Here is a 22,911-nt window from a genome sequence, read left to right as displayed (position 1 = left end):
CCCGCTCCCCCAGGGTGTCCCCCGCTCCCCCGGGTCCTGACACTCACGCGGGGGGGTCAGGCACCCCCGCCTGGCTCTGTGCAGGGAGCCCCTTCCAGCCCCCCGCCCCCCGAGGCTTGGGGCAGGAGTGTCCCCGAGCACCTGGAGGGGGCACCTGGGACCGAGCTCTGCCCTCACCCGTTCCCCTTCCCCGGCCAGAGCCCTGGCACACACAAAACCAGCTGGCCTGGGGGTCAGTGCCCTCCCTTCCTGGGGGGATCCCGCAAACTGTCCCCTGCTGTGCCCTGGGGGTGCTCTGGGGCGCAGAATGAGCATGCTGTGCCCGGGGGTAACGTGGGTCAGGCTTATTTCAGGAAGAAAACTCTTGCCCCACAGCACCTTGTTCGTTCCTGTCCTACCTGGTCCTCACTGCCTGCTGCTCCCTGCTTCCCACCAGCTCAGGGACTGGCGGGGGGGATCATCTAGCTGGTCCCACAGGGGAAGGTGCTCTTTGAGGGGGTGCCAGCCCTTCCTGGGCTGGCTGCAACACGTGTCCTGGGGGGTTGTGTTGTGTGTGTCCAGGCTGTGTTCCAGCAGAGGGATGGGAATGGGACAGCAGGGTACGGGGGAACAGGGAGGCTCTTCCTAGGACAGAGCATACACAAATAAATGAATCATCTCATTTTCCCTCTGTGTTAAATAGGTTTTTATACCACTGAGGACTTCTGCACAAGCTTGGTGCAGAAACATCCTGTTTTGGTAGTCTTAGTGCTGAGCTGCCGGGAAGGGCAGAGCTCAGGGTCAAACCCTGGCTGCTTAGTGTCCCCCCGTGGCCCAGCAGGCTCCAGGGCCTCTCTCCTTCTTGCAGTGGGGCTGGGACAGGGGTTGTGAAGCAGACACAGAGAGCAGGGACAGACCCAATAATCCCCAAACCTTCCCAACGGGGGAGGCAGTCTTGCCCCAGCATGGATGCTGCAGGACTGGGTGTCCTGTGCACAGACATCTGGCACTCCTGGCTGCCAACATCCGCCGTGCTGAGCCCTCCTGCCGCATAACCCCTGCCCCGCTCTGAAGGGTGGATATGTCCCTTGGACAAGGTACCAGGGAGGGTAGCACCTGTGCTCCCCTTCTCTGTCCTAGGCTGGTCTGTCTGGCACCAAAACCTTGACCACAGCCCCTTTTTTTCCCCTGCCCTGTGCCCTCTCAGCCTGACCCACTGCCTGGGGAGGGCACCCCCATCCCAGCCCTGCCAGGAGCACACGCTGGCTCCTGACCCAGCTCCTTGGGCACCACTGCCTGCTGGTGCGGGGCTTGATGCTGGAGGTGTCACAGCCTCAACAGGGCAGCGAAGAGGCTCTTCTGCAGCTCCTCTGAGGGCTCTTCAAACACATCACCCTCCTGGGAAGAAACTTGGGCAGGCAAAGGCCTCTCCAGCAGTGTTTGGGGATGGAGCAAATGCTGCATGCCAGAGCAGGGATCCTGCAGGGGAACAGAAAGGGGTTTCAACGGCTTTGCAGGTGGGTGTCTCCCCCCACCCCCCCTCCTCTTTTCTTGCTCCCCAGCATAACAGATGCTGCATTAAGCACCCACTGTGCCTGGGAGGGACTGTGGTGTGATGATGAGGATGCTCTCAGCAGATCATGGCTATACGCTGACATTTGGGTAGAGCTGAGCGTCACCCCGGGACCCATCATCTGACATCCCTCTGAGTAGCATCACTTTGCTTTGTGGCTTCCTCTGCCTGCTCTTCCCATCCACTTGGTCCAGCCAGCAGTGGCAGGGTTGTGACCTCTGCAAATAGCTTGATAAAAGAAGGTGTCCTGGGGTCGGCAGCTCCTGGGTGCTCCTTCTCTCATGGCCCCTCTCCCTGCCACCGCACGTGGGTTGGGGACTCTTTCAGGCAGGTGCCCCATGCGAAGTGACATTTCCTGTCCCCACCCCCATGGTGCAGAGAGGAAATCTGTGGCCACACCAGGACCTCAGATCTGCAAACCTCTCCCTGACGACTTTGCTTTATTCTGCTGATTAGATTAGCAATCTCTCAGGGGATGACTGGTGTTTCACGTTTACCTCATGGAAACTAAATGGGTTTCAGAACATGTGCAGCACAGAGAGGGAAAGCATGAAGCAGAAGAGCTGCAATTGGTGTCCCCTCTGCCCCTGCTGTCGGGCAATGATGGCAGCAGAGATGACTCTGCCTTGTGTCTGCACTGCTGGGGGGTTCACTGTGAGCTGTTGTACCCTCCAGGCTTGGGGTTCCATGCTGCTCCCTCTTGTGGGGCAGTGCTGGGGGCTGTGATGATGCTCCCCCGGGGAAACAGCCTCTGCACTGCCACCTCCCCGCTGAGCGATGCTTGTGCCTTGGTATGTTGCATTGAGGGACTTGCAGCCCAGTGGGGCCTGATGGAGCCATGGGGACCTCGCTGCCCTGTCCTGCTTTTGCCCCCTTGCTCTCCAGGCCTCTAGTTCTCCTGCTGACGGGCAATGGCATTTCCAGGGTGATTCATGGGGAGTCCCTCTGAGACGTGCAGGCTGATGCTGTGCCCCAGGGTGGGGGCCTTGCGCTCTCCTGCAGCAGCCCCAGCTCCATCCCAGCTGCACATGTGGGCAGGCAGGCAGCACCATTGCCATGACCTTGGCTAAGGTTAGTAATGCTCAGTGTGCGGCAGGGACAAGTGTACTTAGCTTCCAGCACATGGGTGACCGTATTTCCCCCTCCAGGGCACAGTCAATATGGGAGAGCCCAGGTTATCAGCATGCAGCGTTGGAGGGAGAGCATGCGGAGGTCAGGGTGACCTTGCCTGGCTCTTCCTGAGACGGGCTGCACAAAGTGGCTCTCTGGAGCCGAGAGGCATCCCCATGCATGGCAGCTATGTCCTCCAGCCCAGCACTGCTGGGAGAGAGCGGCAATGCCCGGTGCAGCAACAGCCCCTCACCCCGGGAGCCCTGCCAGCATTCCTGTAAAAGCTGCTAGCAATTTATGTGGAGCTGACGTAGGTTTGCATGAAAATGAAGTGTGCTGGAAATCCATGCTCTGAATGCAGCTGCCTCTGCAGTGTGTGGAGGGACAGGCAGGATGCAGGCATCTTCCAGGGCATCGCAGGGTGGTTGTGTAAGCCCACCCCTCCAGGACAGCCATGGGGTGCACATCTCTGTGCACCTCCCCTGGGCTTGGGGCTGGGTTTGGAGAGCAAATGGTGCTGGAGAGAGGAGTGAGGATTCACCTCTGATAATATCACCCTCTGCACCAAGTACCATTGGGACGGGATGGCTGGACCAGGGAAAACGCAGTGGGTGCCACAGCACGGAGAGCTGCCCCCTTCCTTCGCTTGTACCCAGCGACCCTGGCCCTGTACTCACCTTGCAGCCCTCACCTCTGCTGCTGAGTTTCTCCCTGAAGAAAACTGAGTGTTGTCCTTTCAACCTCACAGGATTTTGGAAGAGGGCAGCCAGGAGTTGAAGTTTGGGAGACATGGGTCCTAGGGCAGCGGGCTGGCTGAGACTCATGGGAAAGCTCTGGTGCTGGAAAGGGTTAAATTGCACATGAAGATGGAAAGAAAAGCAAGAAAAAGAATAGATCAGTTGGTCAGTGCCAGTCTGGTCAAGCCTGGCTTTGCTCTGTGAAGCACCAGGTACTGCCTGGCTGGTGTCTGCCCCCCGGGGTGGCAGGCTGGGGTGGGCACGTCGTGACTGGGACAGTGATCCTTTCCTACGGCAACTGGCTTCTCTCTGCCCGTATATTGTGGCCACAGTCCTGCCCCAAACTGCCCTGAGTACAGCTGATCTGTGCAAGAGTGTGATCCAGAGCCACTCGCCCAACTCTGGCATTTTTTGCCTCCCTGTTAGTGCTGAATGCTTCTTCTCTTGGGCTTTTCATCTCTCTGGACCTCAGGGACTGGTCTCATAACCTACAGCCATGCCGGCTGCTCGGCCTGCTCCTCTTCAGAGTCCTGTCTCACTGCAGTGAAGCAGGTTCCTGGGGTCCATCAGGTGTTGTGCATACAAGTAGTGCTTTCCATTACCAGTTTTGTGTGAAGTGAATTGCCTTGCCTCTCTGGTGCCTGGTGGGGAGACAGAAGCAGCTGTCTTCCCTTGCATCTCTGCCTGGCCCTTTAATGGCTGCAGTGCTCCTGTGGCCTTTTGGTTCCCAAAGCAGCAGTGACTGACTTCCCGTCCCTGCTTCTGACACCCCTGAGACCAGCTGCAGTTCTCCAGTATTCTCACTCTTGTTTGTTGGTCTTTTCTCTATGCGTCATAACTGGAAAGAATATTGTTAAGGGCAATGGTTCAAAATATTGCCGGTTGCACTTCCCTCTGAATGACCCCGTGGAGCTGCTCTGAGCAGAGCTCTTCTGAGCTCTGGTCCTTCTTATTTGGGGGGGTTATGAGTTTGTGGAGTGATTCTTGTTGGTCTTTTTCTGTTAACGTGGCCAGGGCAGACGAGTGGGAAGACTACGCGGAAGGGAAGTGGGGAGAGGAACCAGCTTGGTTCGTGCTTGGGGTGAAATTGGCTGCCAGGCTTTTGGTGTACAGGTAAATGCTGTGCCCGCCTGTCTTGTATGGTATTAGTTGATCCAGATCATCTGAGAAGAGCCGATGTTTATATATCTGACTATGGAAAAAAAGGGTTGGAAGGGGCCTCACATGATCCTTGGTATATCCTTCCTGTTCAAGCGAGCAGGCTAAGAAGGGAAGTAGTGACAGTAAAAGCAATAACTGATTATTTGGTGCTCAAGCAGCTCTTATCTGATTGCGAGCAGAAACCACAGTAGTGGTGTTGTGTAGGATGGGAAGAAGATCTCTGGATTTAGAAAGGTCAAGAAACATCCTCATGCTTGAGTCTTCCCCTCTTGCTTCCCCACAGGTCCTGTGTCTTGTGTATCTGCACTGTTGTGGCACTGGCTGCCGCTTGCCCTCTTCCTTGCAACCTCCTGCACACTTGGAAGCAAATCCAGCTGGGATCTCGCTGGGGCTGATTTTAGCGGTGGGGGAGCTTCACCCTGCAGGGGTGAGGACAGTCTGGAGCCACACGCCAGGTCCCTGTGCTGGGGCTTTTGCCAAGTCCTGCTGACACTGGGCACCCACATGCTGAGAGTTTGGGGACAGAGGTCCCCTGGTTGCTGCTGGCCCCAGTGTGGGCTTTGGATGTAACTCCCATAGCAGGATCAGGCCCTCAGGGGAACCAGGGGAAGGACCTTGTCTACCCGGGAAAGCTGGGAGGGGGAAAGCCAGGAAGTGAGTGACCCTGACCTCTGCCAGAAAAACAGAAACCTGTTGTTCTTCCCCTTTCTTTCCATCTCCTTGTTCTTGCTTTGTGGTAAAGCAGCACTTTGAGAAGTCATTGACGTTTTTTGTCTCTTCTTCCTCTCTGTTGCGTAGGGAAGTCCCGCTGATGCGTTTCCCATCACCAGCTCTCCCTGGCTGGCTGCAGAGCCCCGGTGCATGAGCTCCTGGTTTGCTCAGGAGCTGCACTTGTGTGTGAGTAAACAGCACAGCTCTTTGTCTCTGTATGTTTGCAGAAGCATCTCTACTGTGCCAGGCACATGCTCTCCATATGTTTTTATATACAACCTGCAACTACGTTTACCAAATGCTGTACCTTTGCGCACTTTATTAGTTCCTCAGAAACTAAAAAGGCAGCCCCAGGAACTGTGTTTTCGTATTTGTTCACACTCATCCATCCTTCTGTGTCTCCTGGGGCAGACTGCCCTGCCCCAGGCTGCCCATTTGTCTTGGGAAAGTCACATCTGAACCCCAGGGGAGGCACGATGCTGGCTAAGCCTTCTGGATGGCTTTGTCCTTGGGTTCACCTCTCTACATTCTCCTTTTGGTGCCTTGAGACTGTGTCTCTGGGACAGGATCAAGGGCATGTGCTGCAGGAGAGCATGAGCACGGCTTCTTTGCTGTCATGCTGGGAACGGAGAGTCAAAGGACTCCTTATCTATGGATGGAAAGTTTCTGGGCTGCTTATCAGATACTGCCTAGAAGGTAGATTAAAGTCTCGGGAGCAGCAGCTTGCACCGTGGCAGACGGCACGCTTCTCTGTTCTCCTTATGCTCGGGAGGGTGAACGCCTCTGAGCAAAGTGGTGGGTGGGTGGCCCAGCCCTGCAGGGACGTGGGTGCCCAGGGAGGGGACTGGTGCCACAGCCTGGCACAGAGCTCACCCGCCTTGCACCCATCCTGCTGCCTCAGTGCACCTGCACCCCTCCAAGAGGCCTGACCCCTGTGACATGCTTGGGGTGACGCTGAGGGAAGTTTTGGCTCTAACTTTACATAGGCATTTAGATTGGCAAATGTTTTTAGAAACACAATTTTGGCTATTCTTGCTCCTTTTGAGAGATGGGAATGGAACTTGCTGTTGGCTGAATTAGTTGCTGGTGCAAACTGACAGCCTAAATGCTGAGGGTGCATGGCTTGGCCAGGAAGGGAAACTGCTGAGCTGTTCTTCAGGGAGCTGGGGAACCAGATTTTGGCTCCTGCAGGGACTCGCAGCCTGACCGCAGGTGCTCTAACTCTGTGCCCCAGGGCTACCACCCTGTTGCCCTCCCTGTGACGGGCAGTCACCTTTCCCAAGCCCCTGCATCTCTGCTGTCTGCCTAGGCTTTGCTGGCCACCTGCCACCAGAGAGCAGGACGTTGCTGGTTTTTGGGAATAGCTGCAGCTAATGGCTGCACCCTGTTCTGTACAGCAAATCCTGACGGCAAAACTGTCCCCATTAGCCAGCAAAGCCAGGGATGTTTTGTGGTCCCTGTGAATGGGCGGTGATTGCAGGGGTGGCCAGCCACATGTGAAGCTGGAGTAGCTGGACCTCTGCCGCCAGCATGGAGGGATGTGAGCTGGGTCCCTGCTGCTGGTGATGAATTTCTGAGTGGCTGCAAAGAGCAATAGTTGCCTGGGCAAGGATCTCCTGCTGGGGTGTCGGCTTGTTGCTTAAAAGTTCACAGACAATGTGGGGTGCCCACCTCTGCCTTCCTCTCTGGGGATGGACTTACCATCAAAGCCCCACATGTAAGAAGGCTCTTACCTCTTGTGGGCTCCATCGGTCAGCAAGATCCCTTTTCCATTCCTCATCTCCAGTTTCAGAGGCTTACCCTCCTGCTTGCCCTGTCCCCGCCTGCAGCTCCTGCCCCTGGACTGGGCCTTCTGGAGGGGGGGCAGGTGGGAGCTCCTGGGGCCCCCAGTCCTCCAGCAGTGCAGCAAGTGCTGGTACGCCACCCGGAAATCCCTGTTGAGTGTCCCGTAGAGGATGGGATTCAGGGCTGAGTTGGCATAGCCCAGCCAGAGGACAACGGACATGGGTGTGCCTTTCACCCTGCTGTCTCCCCACATCCCCCGGTATGTGAACACTGTGAAATAGGGGAACCAGCACACAATGAATGCTCCCATCACCACCGCCAGTGTCACAGTGGCTTTGTGCTCTTTCACCATGGGTGGCATGGGGGTGTTGCTGCTGCAGCACCATGTGTGGTTTATCCTCTTGGCTTGCTCCCTTGCTATCTTGAATATCCGGTAGTAGGTGATGCACATGATGACCAAAGGGATGTAGAAGGTGAGTAAGGCGTCCACTAGCCCGTACACAGGGTTCACCTCCAGTGTGCACTCCTTGTTGCAGTTAGGGACTGTGTTTTGGACTGCTGTCCCGTTGGTGTTCCAGCCCAGGTGGATGGGTAGGAAGGAGACCATCAGTGAAACGGTCCAAATAACAACTAAACCCACAGCCACCCGGGAGTGAGTGACCACCTGGCTGTAGCGGAGTGGGGTGGTAACCGCAAAGTAGCGGTCCAGGCTGATCATGAAGAGGTTGAGGATGGAAGCTGTGCACAGCATGACGTCTAGGCTGGTGTAGATGTTGCATAAAATGCTGCCAAAGGGCCACTCTTTGGTGAGTTCGTAGAAGGCGGAGAACGGCAGCACCAGGAGGCCCAGCAGCAGGTCGGTGATGGCCAAGGAGACAATGATGCAGTTCGTCAAGCTGCGGAGCCGGCGGTCAAGGGTGACAGCCAGGCAGACAATGATGTTACCGCAGAGAGTGATCACGATGAGGATGGCGAGGCAGGACCCGACCAGCAGCTGCAGGGGGAAGTCCATCTGTTTTTGAGAGCTTGTATGGTTGAAGCATGGATCCATAGTGCAGTTGCGTGGATGGAGCAGTCCTGCTCTCACTGGCTTTGAAGCTACTTGGGGTGACCCTTTACCAGGCAGCCCGAGAGCCCTTTCCAAAGCGACCTTAGGCCTACAGTGACCTTGGAGAACATTGCAGAGTCACTTCATGTGTTCAGCCTCATATGCTAGGAATGACATGGTCTAGGGAAGGGTGTGGCCCTGTGACTTGATTGTGCCTGTTGGCTCCATCTGGGAGCTCAGTGCTAGAGCTGATCGCCCGTGGCAGCTGGTGGTGGGTCCCAGCTGCTTCCTTTTCCTCTCCTGCCTTCTCCTTTTCTCTGAGAGACTGTGGGGTCAGGTCCTGTGGGGTCTTATGTGCTCTGCATGTTTGGTTGGTGACAGTGGTCAGCAGTGCTCCAGCAGGGACAGAGCTTTGCCACTTCCCAAGGACAACCTGCAAAGAAAGCACCAACTCAGAGCTGCAGTGGGCAAAGGTCCTTTGAGCTGCCCCTCACACCCCTCCAGAGCACCTCCCTGGATGCTCCAGCCCACTTAAACCTGAATTGGAAAGTGTCTTGGCAGCCAGGCACATGTGTCTCTGCCAGCTGGCCCCTCCCAGCCCCAGGGGTGCCCATGCAAAGTAGAGACGTGAGAAACGGCAGGGATTTTGGAGGGACTGAGTTCTTACAGGCTTACGATAAGAAGGAGGACTGGGAGGATATGAGGAAAGTTTTCCTGAGAAAGCAGTATGCTTTTCTTATGCAATTTAGCAAAATTAGTCACCACTACATAATTTCCGAAACTCAGCTGTGACTCTAAGTCTCATTAAATTTTGCCTTTGTATCTGCATTTTGCAGCAGCCCATGCCTTGTGTTGGACCCTGCCAGCAGCAACCATGCAGCCTGGAGAGGAAATCTGCACTCTGCTCAGGGCTCTGTGAGGAAAGAGGAACCCATTTGTCAGTGGTGTGATGTCCTGGGGAGGAGATGGCTGGGAAGGGCTCTGACAGCTTCATCAGTCCCATTCCTAGCAGCTGAAGGGCAGCACAGAGGTTTGTTTTTCAGGGAGAGTTTGGATGGAGCTGTTCCTGCTGTGGGACAGGGACACAGTGGACAACATCCCTTGTAGACTTACTTTTTATGGCTATTTTCTGTCTGGATGCAAAGAAAAAAATGCCTTATTTTGCAAGGGCAGAGACAACACAGCAAACCCCTCTAATCACCAAAAGAGCTTTTAGCTGCTGATTACGGTGCTTCAGGACCATGCTGCTACTAGATTCAAAAGGACCTTGGCTCCTGTGTGATTGCAAGTAATATTCTTGTCACTGCAGTGCCTCAGTTTCCCTTTACACGCCTTCCTGACATGGGAGAGAGGGGGTTGGGAGAAGGCTGAGAAGCCCAACTGCCTGTGCCACAGCTGTGCTCTCCCCCCATGCGCTTCCCAGGTGAGTTGATGGGTCTCCCCATCGTCCTCAATGTGCTGGGAGGGGAGAGCTGCGCTGGTCTCCATGGGTGGTGCAGGACCCAGCTCCCCGGGCTCTCCGCAGCCTGTGGATCAGCAGTGAAGCCATCCCTGGTGGTGCACAGGCTTGTGCAGGAAGGTAGAGCTGATTCCCTGCAGGGCGCAACAGGCTGCAGAGATGGAGCAAGCAGAAAAAACTCCAGGAAAGGAAAAGGTCCAGCCTTGGCAGAGGATAGAGGTGAGATTTTAACGTTAAACTCGCCCTGCAAGAACAAGATAAGGATGTGGAGCAGGCTGAAAGACTCTTCAGATGATTTATGTCTTTGATTCAAGGTTAAAGGCATGGGGGCCAAGGGAGGGCATATACCAGGGAGACCGCATGAGTAAATAACTGCTGATTGCCAGTAGCCATATGGTGGAGAGATGGGGACTGGACCGGTGAGATTAGCAATGATACCTGCAGCCCTGCTGCTTCTAAAGGAATTGAAAGTGAATGACGGGTGATGAACTGGCCTGTGGGAAGCCTTCTGCTGAGCAGAGCAAACTCATTGCCAGACAGGGGGTCCTCTGAATTTGGGTGCTGGGATTAAGGCTGTTGGGAGAGGGACGTGATGCTTTCAGCTGCAGCAGCAGCGTGCAGAGCGGTTCCTCACCTCCTGCTGCAGCGCAGGCTCTTGCCATGGAAAGCTCTTTGTTCGCGCACAAAAGGAGCGTGGAACAAGCTGAGCGCTGCCTGCCTGCTGACAGCAATGACGAGAACAGGTTGTTCTCAGAGAAGGGTATTTCCAAGTGAAAGGGATGTTTTTTCATTGCTCCCAACATGTGGAAATGGAAGGATAAATTATAGGGGGAGTAGCACACTTAGAAAATGCTGTGGGTGGATCACAGCCTCCTACGTGGCTGCTTCACCACACATCAACAACCTGCTCCTGCCACCAGCTCTTGCAGCTCACGTGGGCTCTGCCGGGGCTCAGCCCGGGCTCTGCTGCTGGGTCCCAGCTCTGGCCGCATTGTCACACTCGGCACCCGCTGTGGTCCAGGCGGCCCCCAGTGCAGCCCTGCGCTGCAGACCTGGCCAGAAGTTGTTTTGTTTCTCATTGCTTTTTGTAATTAGCTTAGGGCATGAAATGGGCACTTTATTTTTTTTTTTTTTTCCCCCCTCAGGCAGGGAGTAGAAAGTATTTTCAAGTGGGATATGGAGCCGCTGGGCTGAGCTGTGGAAGGAAAGAGCAGGGGTTCCCAAATGAAGGGGACAGAGGTGTCCCCATCCCTGCAGAGGACCCTGGGTAGAGCTGGGCTCTCAGCTGTCCTCAAAGCCTGGTCACAGGCACCCTCCCTGCACACGCGGGCTGCAGGGCTCAGCTGCCTGGGACTTTGTTCCTCCACAGAACAGGGCAGGATCTGCCGCCTGACAGCTTGGATGTTGCAACCCTAACTATAATGGGTGTGTGAGAGACTTTCCCCTATTCCTCTGCCAAATTATCTCATGGAAACAGTCCGCTGAGGGATCACAGCCCCCGGACGTGGCTTTGCAGGAAAAGCAGGCTGGAGGGCTGGTGTAGATGGCAGGCTGTGGGATCAGCCCGCTGCCGTCAGAGCGCAGTCCCCAGGGCAGTGCACTCAGCTTAGGGCCCTTTCCTGGAGCATTGGCCCTCTGGAATTCTACATCTGCTCCTGTTTTTCTGCCCAGGTCACTCGCAGTCACCTTTAATACCAGGTCCTGTGTCCTCTGCTCCTGTTGCATTTTGGCAGAGAGAGTTCATTTCCTCCTTGATGTATGAGTGGAGTAGCTGTTTCCCATGGCAGCCTTTCTAGCAATAGCCTGAATAAATTATACCCTTCCAGCCCTGTCTCACCAGGCAGCTTTTACATTTACCTGATTATCCTCATTATCACAGCCTGGATCTGTTCCTGGTTCAAAATCACCCTCCTGACAGTGAGGGACTAGAGTAGGGCATCACTTCTGGGTCATCCTTCTAGCGCCTTTTCCAGGGGCACTGGTGCTCTGATCGACAATATCTCTGCTGTGAAGGCTTGTCAGGTTGCATTTGTTTCGTTGCAGTCATCCCAGGGTTCCCTACAAGCCATATATTTCTCTTATGGTGTTTTCAGCTGCTTAGAGTAGCAATTTTTGCAGTTAGTCCCTAAGCATATGAACTTGTGCCAGCCCGTTGCGTTTCTGTTGATCTTTGGATCCTCTGGTTCTTCTCCTGCAGTACTTAGTCCCTTGTCCAGTTCAAAACTTCTCCCAAGTTTCTCACCAGTACATTTTCTTAGAAAAACTCCTGTTTTCTGAGCCAAGATCACTAATGAAAACCATTAAATAAAATTTATCTCTAGGCTGATCTTTAAGGAACTCTATTAATAGCCTTCTCTGGAGCATTAATGATTCTTCCATTGTAACGTACTATCGTCTCCCCATTAGCCTCCTTACAATGCTAAAAGTAATTCCTGCCTTCTCCTGCCTGAATAGATATTTTCCTCTCTGTTGCAGCTCGTGTTACATTTGATCCACTGTGTGCCCATTTAAAATGGCAATTAACTCCTCTGGGGAGGGAGCTGTGATTTATCCATGGGAAATTTCTGTTGCATTTTACCTTTTTATTCCTCCTCCCCATCTTTCATCACCCTTTCCTTCAGCATTGTTTATTCCAGCACTTTGTGCGCTTTTCCATCAAGACTAATGGGATGCAGCGCCCGCTCTGGCAGTGTAGGTAGTACATTTGCTGCTCTCCGTTCATGTGCTTCTACTTCTGGCATAATAGGTTTGTTTAAAATCTGCTAAAAGCCTAGGTACCTTGGCACCACGAGTGGAGAAATGGGCAGAAAGGAGCACTTGGAGAGTGCCTGAACGTGGCAGCCTGTCTTTGGGAAGTGTTTCCCACTACCCAAAAGGGCACTGACAGCGATGGCTGGGGGCTCAGGAGAAGCTCTGCATGAAGCATTTTAGCTCTGTCCTGGGGACAGGATGGGTCAGCTCTCAGGCAGACCTGGAATGTCACTCTGCCTCCTGCATTAGCTTCTTTCTGAGCAAAGTGCTGGCAGAAGTCACTTAGGAGCAAAGCAAATTCCGTGGCCCTGCAGAGCTTGCAGCAGAACGTCATGGCTTTTTCTGAAATTATGTTCAAGTGCTTCCAGAGATTAAACATCTGGGCATGCTGTGAGAAGTACTTCAGCCAAGGCTGTGAGATGGGGAGGAGGGTGGGGATTTCTTCTGGTCTGAAAGAGGATGTTTAAGGTTCAGTGGTGGGGTGCAGGCAGGGCTGGGAGCTGCAGGAACCCTGGCAAAGGGCTGTTTCGGTCCTCTGTCAGAGCCATGAGCCTGCCTCACAATGGGACAAGACCAAATTTGCCAGAGCTGGGGCTTGAAGGCAGTGTGAGGGGGGACAAATGTGAGAGTGGTGCAGAAACTAGCTTGCCCTGCTGTCCATAGCGGGCTTTGAGGTTGTGGGGTTGTTTCTAGCTTACGAGCAGCCTTTCTGGAAGGGCTGTGCTTCTCCCCATGCCTCCCATGCAGTGCTGCACCCCATAGCATCCTCCACCATGCCTCTGTCCCTGCGCTCGGTGAGCCCCATCGCTGGAGCTCTTGCTCCCTTGTTTCCATCTCTTCCTTGCAACGGCTCATCTCCCCTCCGCTCCCTGGGGCAGGGCTGTCAGGTGTGCTGCTCGTGGGTGCTCACCCATCCAAGGTGCCCCGTGCCCTTGTTCGGGTGGGTTGACACAGCTCACCCTTTAATCTTACAGGTGCACACTGACAGCTGCAGTCTCATTTTTGCAAAGCCCCTTTGCAACCTCTCTGGGACTGTGGGGAGACACCAACATCCTGCCAGGCTACATCCCCAGACGCTTTTGTCCCTGCTCCTTGGTCTCCTCCGGAGTCTGGTGCTCTTCCTGCCTCATCCCAGCCTAAACCCTGACTGATACACAACAGCAATTACTGTCTCTGGCATGAGCAGAGGGGCTGGGGGAGGCAGGACACAATCTCTATCACGGCCACCAACCCTTAATCATGCTCTCCAGGAGGAAAAGAGTTCTGTAGGTAAGAGGGAGTTTGGGACCCCTGAAAGCAGGAAACCCAAAGAGGTAATTGTAAACCAGTAGAGCAGTCAGTATTTCGAAAGTTTGTTCTACAGAGAGTTCCTGGGAAAGGTGAAACTGTAAACAGAGGTGTCAGGCTCATGGGTGTGCTTGGAACTGCATGAGTTCCCAGCAGAAGTCCCAGGGTTCAGCCTCCTGCCAAAGTCTATTCCAGCCAGGGGACTATGCACCCTCCTGTGCCACTGCTACAGCCCAGCCTGGGGGTACCCTGCCCCACAGAGCCAACTGTGTCCCCATATGGGGCAACCCCTGCTCCAGCACATGCCCAGCAACTGCCAGGGTGTGGAGGGCTGGATGGAGGGGCTGGGGAGCTTGGAGAAAGGGCTTGGGCAGCTCAGTTCAAGAAGTTGGTTTAGCAGCAAACCTCGTGAGGAGGCTGCTTGGGCAGAGACGTTTCATACCAGCGGATGCTTAGGCAGAGCAGGGCTCTGCCTCTGTGCCCTGGACACGCTCCACCCATGTCCTCCCTTCAACCCTGATGTTCTTGGCTTCAGCAGTCCCCACCAGCAACAGCCAGTGAAAGTCCCCGAACTGTCCTCTGCTTCAGGCACAACAGGATGATGATGGTGCCAAGGTCTGATGGGCGACACCCTCTTGCTCTGACTGGGGTGTCCCACTGCAAGCTGCTTAGTACACCCCAACCTCAGCAAGGACCCACAAACCCCTCTGAGATCTCACCTATAAAGTGATTTACCAGTGTAACAACCAAGCAAAAAGTAAGACAAAAGCTTTACCTGGGAAAGGTGCTGCTTTCCCACAGCCTCTGAGCGGGTGGAAGCCCTCGGTAGCTGCGCTGCCTCCAACTTTCCCCCGGCGTGCGCGGCTCAGTTTGTGAAGGCAGAAGCGTGTGCTGCGAGCGGTGGCTGCCTCCTCTCCTCCCTCCCTCCCTCCCTTCTCGCATACCAATATCCAGGCAGAACGGTGACTGCAACATGAGTCAGACCACAAGTGGGTGGGATCAGACACTGAGGTTATCATCCGGCAAATTTGAAATGCTGAAAGTGAGCCGTACTCCAGGCACGTGGTGTGTTGGACTCCGCCGAGCTGTGCCAGGCACAAGGAGGGGTGTGGGATGCCTCCTGCTCCTGCTTCCTTGTGTGCTACTGTCACCTTCCTTGCTAATGTTGAAGATTCAGGGCCCTTGTTGCTTGCTTGCCATGTGCAAAGCCTCCCTCCCGAGTGGCTCTTTGCTGCAGGCACCCACTTGCCTGTTGCTGGGAGGCCTGATGCTGTCACTTGCTCCCAGCACAAACCTGGCTTTGCAATCAGTGTGAGCCCCCTGAGAGCAAGCACAGCTGAGCCTGGAGCTGGGTTGTCTGAGATGGCTCAGAAGCTGCAGGGAGGACTGAGGCTCTTGGGTTGCACTGGGGAGAGATAAGGAAAAAGGGGGGTAGCTGCGAAGCAGGCAGAGGAAACTGGAGCCCAGCCAACGCTGGGGTGCAAATTTGCTCCTTGTGCCACTCAAGGCGGCAGGAGGAGCCCATGCGATGTGTTGGGGGTTCTGCGCCATGGTGGGGAGAGGCTTCACGTGCTCTGGGCCAGTGGCAGGGATGCTCCAGGCTGGGCAGGTTTCCTGCAAGGTTGCGCTCACCTCTGCTGAAAATTGTGCCCTGCATGTGCGATGGCAGGGAGGAACCCACACCAAATGACAAACAGGCAGTGACAGCCTTTCATGTCTCTCAAATCTTTCATCTGTGGGTTTCAAAGCACTGTGCATATATCAACTGCTGGGCCAGCTGTGAGAGGACCTGTTTCCCCTTTTAGCTCTCCCTCTTGAGCTGAGCAGGTCCCGGGCTGTCAGCAGAGCTCCAGTGAAGCTTGGCCATGCCCCTGGTTCTGCATGGCCTGGAGAGAGCAGTGCCGGCAGCGATGCACTGTGAGTGAGGTGCTTCAGTCCCCAACAGCCACTTCTGAGTCTCCCCAGCAATTAGCCAGGGACTAACTTATTACAGTCTGGATGTGGCCCTGGGCTCCCCAGGATGGAAGGAGACAGATCCTGCTGCTCCCTCAGCTGGGCTGAGCTCTCCCAACACCCTGTGCTGGGAATAGAGAGTATGTCGCAGCCCTCATCTCTGCGAAACGGGGATCCCGGCAGCACTGGCACAAAGACCAAAATGCCTTTGATGTGTCTATCTCCGCACACCAAAGCACAGATCTATCTTTAATAAGCTTATGATCTGCTGGAGCCGGAGAGTTTTCCCGCTGATCGGCAGCCCTGTGATGTGTCTGGGTAGCAGAGTCATGAACTGGCTGCTGGGAGCTTCTCAAGCGGCTGGTGTGTGCAGTGTGTGGCTGCAGAGAGATCCCTCCTGCAAAACAAGATTCAAATCTGCTCAGGAATGTCTGCGTCAGCTAAAGTCACTGGGGTGTTTCTTTATTCCAGGGCCCCTCGCTTGGCTCTGCTCTAAGAGGGATCTTTTGCGTGGAAGTCTCAGGATGGGAAGCTCCATGTAGGGATAAAGGCCTCCAGGACCCCCTCTCCAGCCCCCTTTCCCTAATCCCTTCCAATAAATGGTCCCTGCTGCCTGGGAGGCAGGAGAACCCCATGTGGCAGGCTCTGAGCGCAGTGTGCTCCATCTTCCCAACGTCTCTGGGGAGCTTTGAGGGTTCAAACTCTCACCCGGTTCCATTAGCCCCCGCAGGCAGCCAGCAGAGAGGAATGGTTGCCCTGTCCCCCCTACACTGCCTCCCTCAGCCGCCGGGACCGGCACCCCATCCCACCCCACCCAGCAGCCAGTCCAGCGCTGGGCTGGCGCTGGAGCTGGGGCCAGGCTGCCGTGCCTGTCCCTGGGCTGGATCCCTCAGTCCCAGCTCTGCAGAAAAAGGTGCAGGGTGTGGGGGTGTGTAGTGGTGGAGTGGTCTCGAGCTTGGAGGGGCATCTGGGTCATGGGGAAACCCACCACTTCTACAAGCCCCTCAGCGCAGGAGATCCTTGAAATCTGACCTCGTGCAATGGTCGGGTGACTATGGAGCTTCTGAGGGGCTGTATGGGCTGGTATGGTAGATCTGAGTTAATTGGAGAACATAGCACTGGAGATGTGAGAGGTACAGCCTGCATGGACCATGCAGTGAGGTGCAGGGAAGCAGCTGGGCCTAGAGGCGAAAGGAGCCGTGCAGGGGCATGGGCTGCTGTGCGCTGTGCGTCTGCAGAAGCAACCTGGGAAGTAGCAGATGTAATAGCTGCAGAGACTGTGGCTGGAAAACATCAGTGGTGGCAAGCTCCGAAAAGGAAGGAGGCACTTGAGACCCATCAGACCCAACAGCCAAGCCACCACACATGCCCGGGCAGCGTGGCCACCTCGGCCAGGCTCACCAGGCTGCATGGAGCAAGCAGCAACCAGAGACACTCATAAACTGGGACATTTCACAAGTGGGCTGTGCTGAGCCATGAAGCGAGTAATGAGTCAGGAAATGGCAAGGAGAGGTCTTCTGATGTCCTCTGTGTGTATGTGTGTGTAAAGCAGCAGTTATTAAAGGCTACAGCAACGCTGGGAGCTGGAAATTGAAAGAGAAGCCAGGGTAAGTCTGAGACTCCAGGAATAGGGAAGCAAGATTTGGCAAACACAGGAGCTCTTGAAAAGCCTCAGATGGTGAAGTTATGCCTGGAAGGTGTCAGCCAACCTGGGAGATCACATATGGCAGCTGAGCTCTGAGAAGGGTTTGGAGGTGCGGCTCTGTGCTGCTCTCCCCAGCCTGGGCCAGGTTTGGAAATGCCAGAGGAGGAGGGGAAGAGGAGTAGAAAATACCTAGAAAACAAAGGATCTGGGTGTGGAGCAGCTCCTTGGGCAGTGCAGGCTGAGAGGAGACAGTGGGGTCTCCTGTTGGGTTTCAGAGATGTGTATGTGAACTCTGGCAGAAGATCCTGGGTTAGGGAAATGGGACTTGTGTTATTTTCTCTGGAAAAACCAAAATTAAAAAGCCATGGAAAGGTCCTGACCCTGTCACAGACTGCTGCTCTTCCTGGCTAGATGGGAGAGACCGGTAGCTTACTTGAATCATCTGAACATTTTGATTTTCTGTAGATATATATGGTGAAAATAAAAGGCAGAGACCTCCCTGATATGTTAATGTGTTTTTGTCATTATTAAACAAATGCTTTCAGTGAAATCCTGTCCTGGACAAAATGGTAAACTATGACAGAAATCTCTGATATTCCCTGCCAGGGGCTGTATAAGGCAGAGCATACTTGTGGGAAATAAATATTGCAAGGAAAAGACATGTAAAATAGCTGCAGTGAGTCCAACGTGGGGGCCTGGCGGCTGTGCAAGGAACTGCTCCTGCCTGCAGACCAGGCAGCTCCCCACGGCAGTGGGAGACCCTCGCTGGGCTGTGGCTGAGCTCCAGAGCAACATCCTGTTTGCATATATATTTTTGGTATGCCATAAATGCTGGCTATTCCAGAAATATCTTTGTCCAAAGGCACCTTTCCTGTATTGGGACACATGTACTGGAGAAGAAAAGGATACTCAGGCCTTTCCCACCCCCTTGGTTGCTGCAATGCTTATCCCAAGGAGGCTTAGCAGGCTCCCATCTGCTGTGATATAGTGTCAGACTATAGACACAGTCTGTGATATATTTCTTAAACTTCTCTTAGTGCAGAGAGAGGATGTTAGAAGTTTATTTCCAGGTTGATGGTCTATTTGTGTTATACAAAGCTCTCCAGGCTCTAACGAGAACTGGAGGGTGCTGTCTGGCTTCACACTGGTATGGAACATCCTTCAGGCAGTTGAAGGATCACGTATTTTCCAGGGTGTCCAAGGGTCAAGGAAGGTCCTCAATTCACTCGAACACAGCTGTTCATAAATTAAACTGTGCTAGGGAGAGAGCAGTTTGTATGACACCAGTACAGGGTTTTTAATCTCTCTGATGCGCTGTAAAGAGAAAAAAGGAAAGGCTGGGGTCCATGGGAGGAGATGACAGTCGTTCCACCCCAGACCACAGGGCTGGGAGGGGGGTGGGAGCCTTGGCACAGCGTGTACCCACCCATCGGTGTGCAAAAGGCGTCCCCGAGGAAGGGAGCAACTGGCTACGGCTCTGATGAGTGGGTCTGTTATGGGCTTTAGAACTAATCCTGCCAAATGCACTTGTGCAGGTCCTTGTTTTACAGATAAATATTTAATCCTCCTCCAAACACTGCTGAGATTGTGGCCTGGGTAATATCTTGTGGCAGCAGGTTAATTTGCGGCTGTGCAAAGCTGTTGCCCTCTCTGGGTGCAGAGGAGGTTGAGCTGCAAGTTGCTCCTGGTCCAGGAGCAGGGTGGGAGGAAGGGATGATCTGAGCTGCAGCCCTGCTCAGACCTCTCCCAGCATTTTTGGGCCCTCTTTCCAAAACATCAGCCAATTTCTGCAGGAATGAGCTGTCTGGTTTCAGCTTGGGACCAGTGAAGTCTGGTCAGTGTATGTAAGTGCCAGCTGAGGCTGTTTGGGTGGTTTAGGACCTCTCAGGGCTGGAAGCCGTCTCCTGCCCTGTTGCTTTGCAGGGAAGGATTGACTGCTTGAGTCCCAGGTGCTTCTGAAGCATTTCCCTGCAAAGCTGGCAGGAGGTTGTGCTGCTGGGCACAGGGCAGGAACGAAAGGATTAGCAAAACGCTCCCCTGCAGCGGGACCGCCATGGGGCTGGCAAGGAGCACGGAGCTCAGTGCATGGACCTGGACACAGGCACTGCCCAGGCAGGCTGCCGGCTGCTGCTGCCAGCTCAGACCCTGCCTGGGACCCTGCTGTGCCCCTGCCTGTCCTGCCAGCACGGGCAGATGGGGCACGGGGAGGCCCTGACAGGACGGAGGGTTGCAGAGGAACCATGAAGCCAGTGCGGTGCTGAGCGGCTCCCAGCATGAGATGAGGAGCTGGGCACCGGTGTGGATGTGCAGCACCAGCCAGTCTCCGCATGCAGACCACGACAGCGAGGGCCACCCAGGGAGGGAGCAGCATCGCTTCAGGGGTGGCTCCTCGCAGTGGCGTGGGCAAGCTCGGCCAGGCCAGGCCAGAGGCTGTGACAGCCTCCCTGTAATGTGCCATTCCTCTGTGCCAATCTGCTGCCACCTCCATCTCGTGTCCCACTGCAGGTAACTGTAAAAATGGGAGCTGCAATGGTGGGATGCTGCTCCCTGGCTTGCAGTGATGCTGCAGCTGCACATGGGAGGGGGTAAAGAAGTGGAGGATCTTTCTGCCCTGACCCACAATGTGAATGTCCTCTGCTGCAGGTGAGACTTCTCAGTCCCAGGCTACCCATGCTGATTCCAGCTTCCTCATCTCCCACATGCAGGAAGACCTGGAGCATCTACCAGGGTGAGAAAAGCTAACTATGACCTTCCTCTTCATGAAGACTTTTCTGGCTGAAAAGCTCCAAGGGTGAGGAGCACATCTGGTAGAGGCCTGGAGGACATGTCCTCTGAGAAAAGACTTACAGGTTTTTGAAGGAGCAGACATCATAGCCTGCATATATTTCCAGTTTCATCACAGGGAAGGAGAGTAGAAGCTCCTTACCCCTGAGAGAAGTAGCAGCCAAGGGAGAAGTAGCAGCCAAGGTCTTAGACTGCAAAAACTGAAATTAATTTAGACTTACTCATCATAAGGATAGTCACACACTAGAAGGAATTTCTTAAGGAAGTTTAAGTTGGACAAAGTCCCAAAGTCAGCACAGAGTTGGAGCACCTGGCAAGCTAGTAGCAGCCGCACCAGCACCCATGCATTGCTTTCGTGAGCTCCTGGGAACCATCAAAGTGCGAATGGCTGTAGTGGCTCAGAGCGAAAGACCTGCCGTCTAACAATAATCACCTATTAAAAAAAAATAAAAGCAGGTAGACTGCTCAGACCTGTCCTGTCTTGTACTGGAAGCATGAGAGCTGGTGTGGTGAGGCAACAAATTCCCAAATATACTTTTTTTTTTTTTTCCCTTACGCAGTCTGGAATGAGGCCAAAAACATAGGGCTGGAATCTCTCTCCAGATAATTAATTATTACAGAGAGACAATTTGTTAAGCAAGAGAGGCTTTTAATTTGTAAGAGCTCATCTATTCTTATTGTATCTTTTAAACTGAAGGAAGCAGAGTTGATCAAAATAGACTTGAAATACAAGATTTTAATTTAGAGGCTATGTTCAATGTGCTGACAAAAATAGGAAACAGCTCTCTCAGAAGAGCATGCTCCCCCCAAAACCCGGCTGGAGTCTGCAGGGAGTGCTCCAGAACAGCTCAAATAATTACAAAACCACTCAGAAATCTTTTAGTGAGATTCAACTGGACTTGCTCAGGAAAGGCAGGACTGTCCCCATTGCTGATAGCTGCCTGGGCACTGATTCCCTGACTGCAGAGCTCTCACTGGCGCAGTGTAGGACATCTGTGGGGAGGCAGGGGATGGGGTTTGGGGGAGACCAAAGTCACCTTTGCAGCCTTGCAGGAGGCGGTGGGATCAGAGCTGTGATCTGCTGCCCTTTGGGAAGACCCATCAAGTTTCGGTTAAACAAGGGATGGGACAAGGGATGGGGCAATTGCAGGGGGTCCTGACCAGGCAGCCAAGCCAAGGCCTGCAGCCCGGTGAAGCATCTGCACTCCCCTTGTCCCACGCTATGTGTACTCCACAGCGGGACCCCAGACTGCGAGGCAGGTAGTGAAGGAAGTGGAAGAGAGCCATGATGGCCCTGGGAAAGGCTGTGAGGCTGTCATCCCGCACCCAGAGGCTTCCCTGCTCAGTGCTGGGTTGGGACTGGCACGGCCCCCTGCGCCAGGATGACCGGCTGTGCTGCGACCAGCAGATGAGCTGGGGCTGTGGCAGCGCAGGGACCTGCCCAGGGAACATTTGCAGTTTAGCATCTTTTCATCAGAAAATGTGGGTTCTTCAAAGCTGCCAGAAAAGGATACGTTTTGACCAGTCTTCCTACTGCACTTGTTCTTTTGAAGTATCTATATTTAGAAATCTTTGTGAAATCTCACATTGACACTTTTCAAAGGAGAATGGTTTGTCTTTTGCTTTGAAACAACTTATTTAGAAATTTGTGCTTATCTGCAGCATAACAAGTATGTTGGGCTGTAGAAAAGGCTGGAAACAGGAGTGAAATGACCCTTTCTGTCATTGTTCTGGATGCCTCACTTAGAAAATATGTTGACATCCCAAATTTTTGTCCCAGTTCAAGCTGGGAATTACTTCCTTTTAAGTCTGTGCATGAATGCCATTTCTTACCTAGTTGAAAAACTGCATGAAACAGCCACTAACTGGAAATTAAATGCTGCTTTCCGTAAAAGATGAGGGAATCTCCCCAAATGAGGCATTGCTCCCTGAAGACTGCAGGTCCGATGAGAAGGAGCTTGCGTAAAGATTGTATCATCAGCTGGTTGGAGGAGAGGAGCCAGCCCTTAAGCAATTCAGTTGGAAGTAGAATTGACTCTGTTTGCTTCAGTTTAAAAAATAATAATCAGTAATGAAGTGAAGGCAAAAGGGAAAATGGGTAGAAACTGAATTAGAGCTGTGGTTGTTCCAGTACTCCCCTGCAGCCTTCTGCAAGCTGAGCCCCCCGGACCTGCTTCCTGGCCATCTCCGAAGCCTGGAGAGGCACCGGTAGGTGCAATGGGGCAATTTGTATTTGGGGGTGCTGGCTTCTTGGAAGGAGGGTGAGAAATTCAAAGGTAAATCACTCCAAATAAACAAACCGAGGCTGCCACTGGGCTATGCAGCAAGAGCCTGTTAGTGATGGGAGCTGCGTGCGCTGGCTCTGCGTGGCAGCATTAGATTAGCATAACTGATTAGACACATTGCAGTCTCGACTTTCTGCTTAGCAGAGCTAGGGATTTTCCTAGAAATGTCTAGAAATCAGATGGCAAGTCAAGTGCTTCAGTTCTGGGAAGGAGAATCAGCACTCACACGTATGCCGCAGACAGGCAGGAGCTGAAGGGAATGTTCCTCCAGTATTTTTGTCTGGGACCAAAACTGGTCCCAAGTCATGAAGCTGAGATACGCCCACAGCGATGCTTGAAGACTCTTGCTTCTGGATCTCCATTTACCTGGGACACTTCAGGCCTGTGAACGCTGTGAGCCCAGTCTTGTTTTTAGGCTGAGATCATCCATAAAAACCTGTCCCAAGCCTGCCCCAGCCCCTACCATAGCCCTGCCAGACCAGGAGCCGGGTGCTGGTGCTGATCTGCCTCGCAGCCAGAGGGCTAGTTGCCGTCCCCCCAGGCTATCAGGAACTTAGTGGCGTGGAGCTCCAGCAAACACTTTGCTGCAGTTTAGGTAGATTAGATCTCCATTGCTCCCATTTACAGAGGCAGTATCTTATCT

General features: G+C 53.9%; 1 protein-coding gene across 2 annotated transcripts; it reads right to left on the bottom strand.

The window, feature by feature from the left end:
• Positions 1-670: 670 nt before the first annotated feature.
• HRH2 (histamine receptor H2) lies at positions 671-14,510 on the bottom strand. Of its 2 annotated transcripts, none has more exons than XM_074838288.1 (4): positions 14,377-14,510; positions 7,005-8,537; positions 3,340-3,501; positions 671-1,458 (listed from the first exon to the last, which is right to left on the bottom strand). In XM_074838288.1, exons 2-3 carry the CDS (start codon positions 8,105-8,107, stop codon positions 3,483-3,485), a joined length of 1,122 nt encoding a protein of 373 aa, XP_074694389.1. In that variant the 5' UTR covers positions 8,108-8,537; positions 14,377-14,510; the 3' UTR covers positions 671-1,458; positions 3,340-3,482. The 2 variants fall into 2 exon arrangements, with proteins under 2 accessions (XP_074694389.1, XP_074694390.1); XM_074838289.1 differs by having other exon boundaries at positions 3,354-3,501.
• Positions 14,511-22,911: the final 8,401 nt, after the last annotated feature.

Source organism: Strix aluco, chromosome 13 (genome assembly GCF_031877795.1).
Source record: "Strix aluco isolate bStrAlu1 chromosome 13, bStrAlu1.hap1, whole genome shotgun sequence".
Classification (NCBI taxonomy): domain Eukaryota; kingdom Metazoa; phylum Chordata; class Aves; order Strigiformes; family Strigidae; genus Strix; species Strix aluco.
Note: the sequence above shows the minus strand (reverse complement) of the source record. Positions and strands in the feature narration are given on the sequence as shown.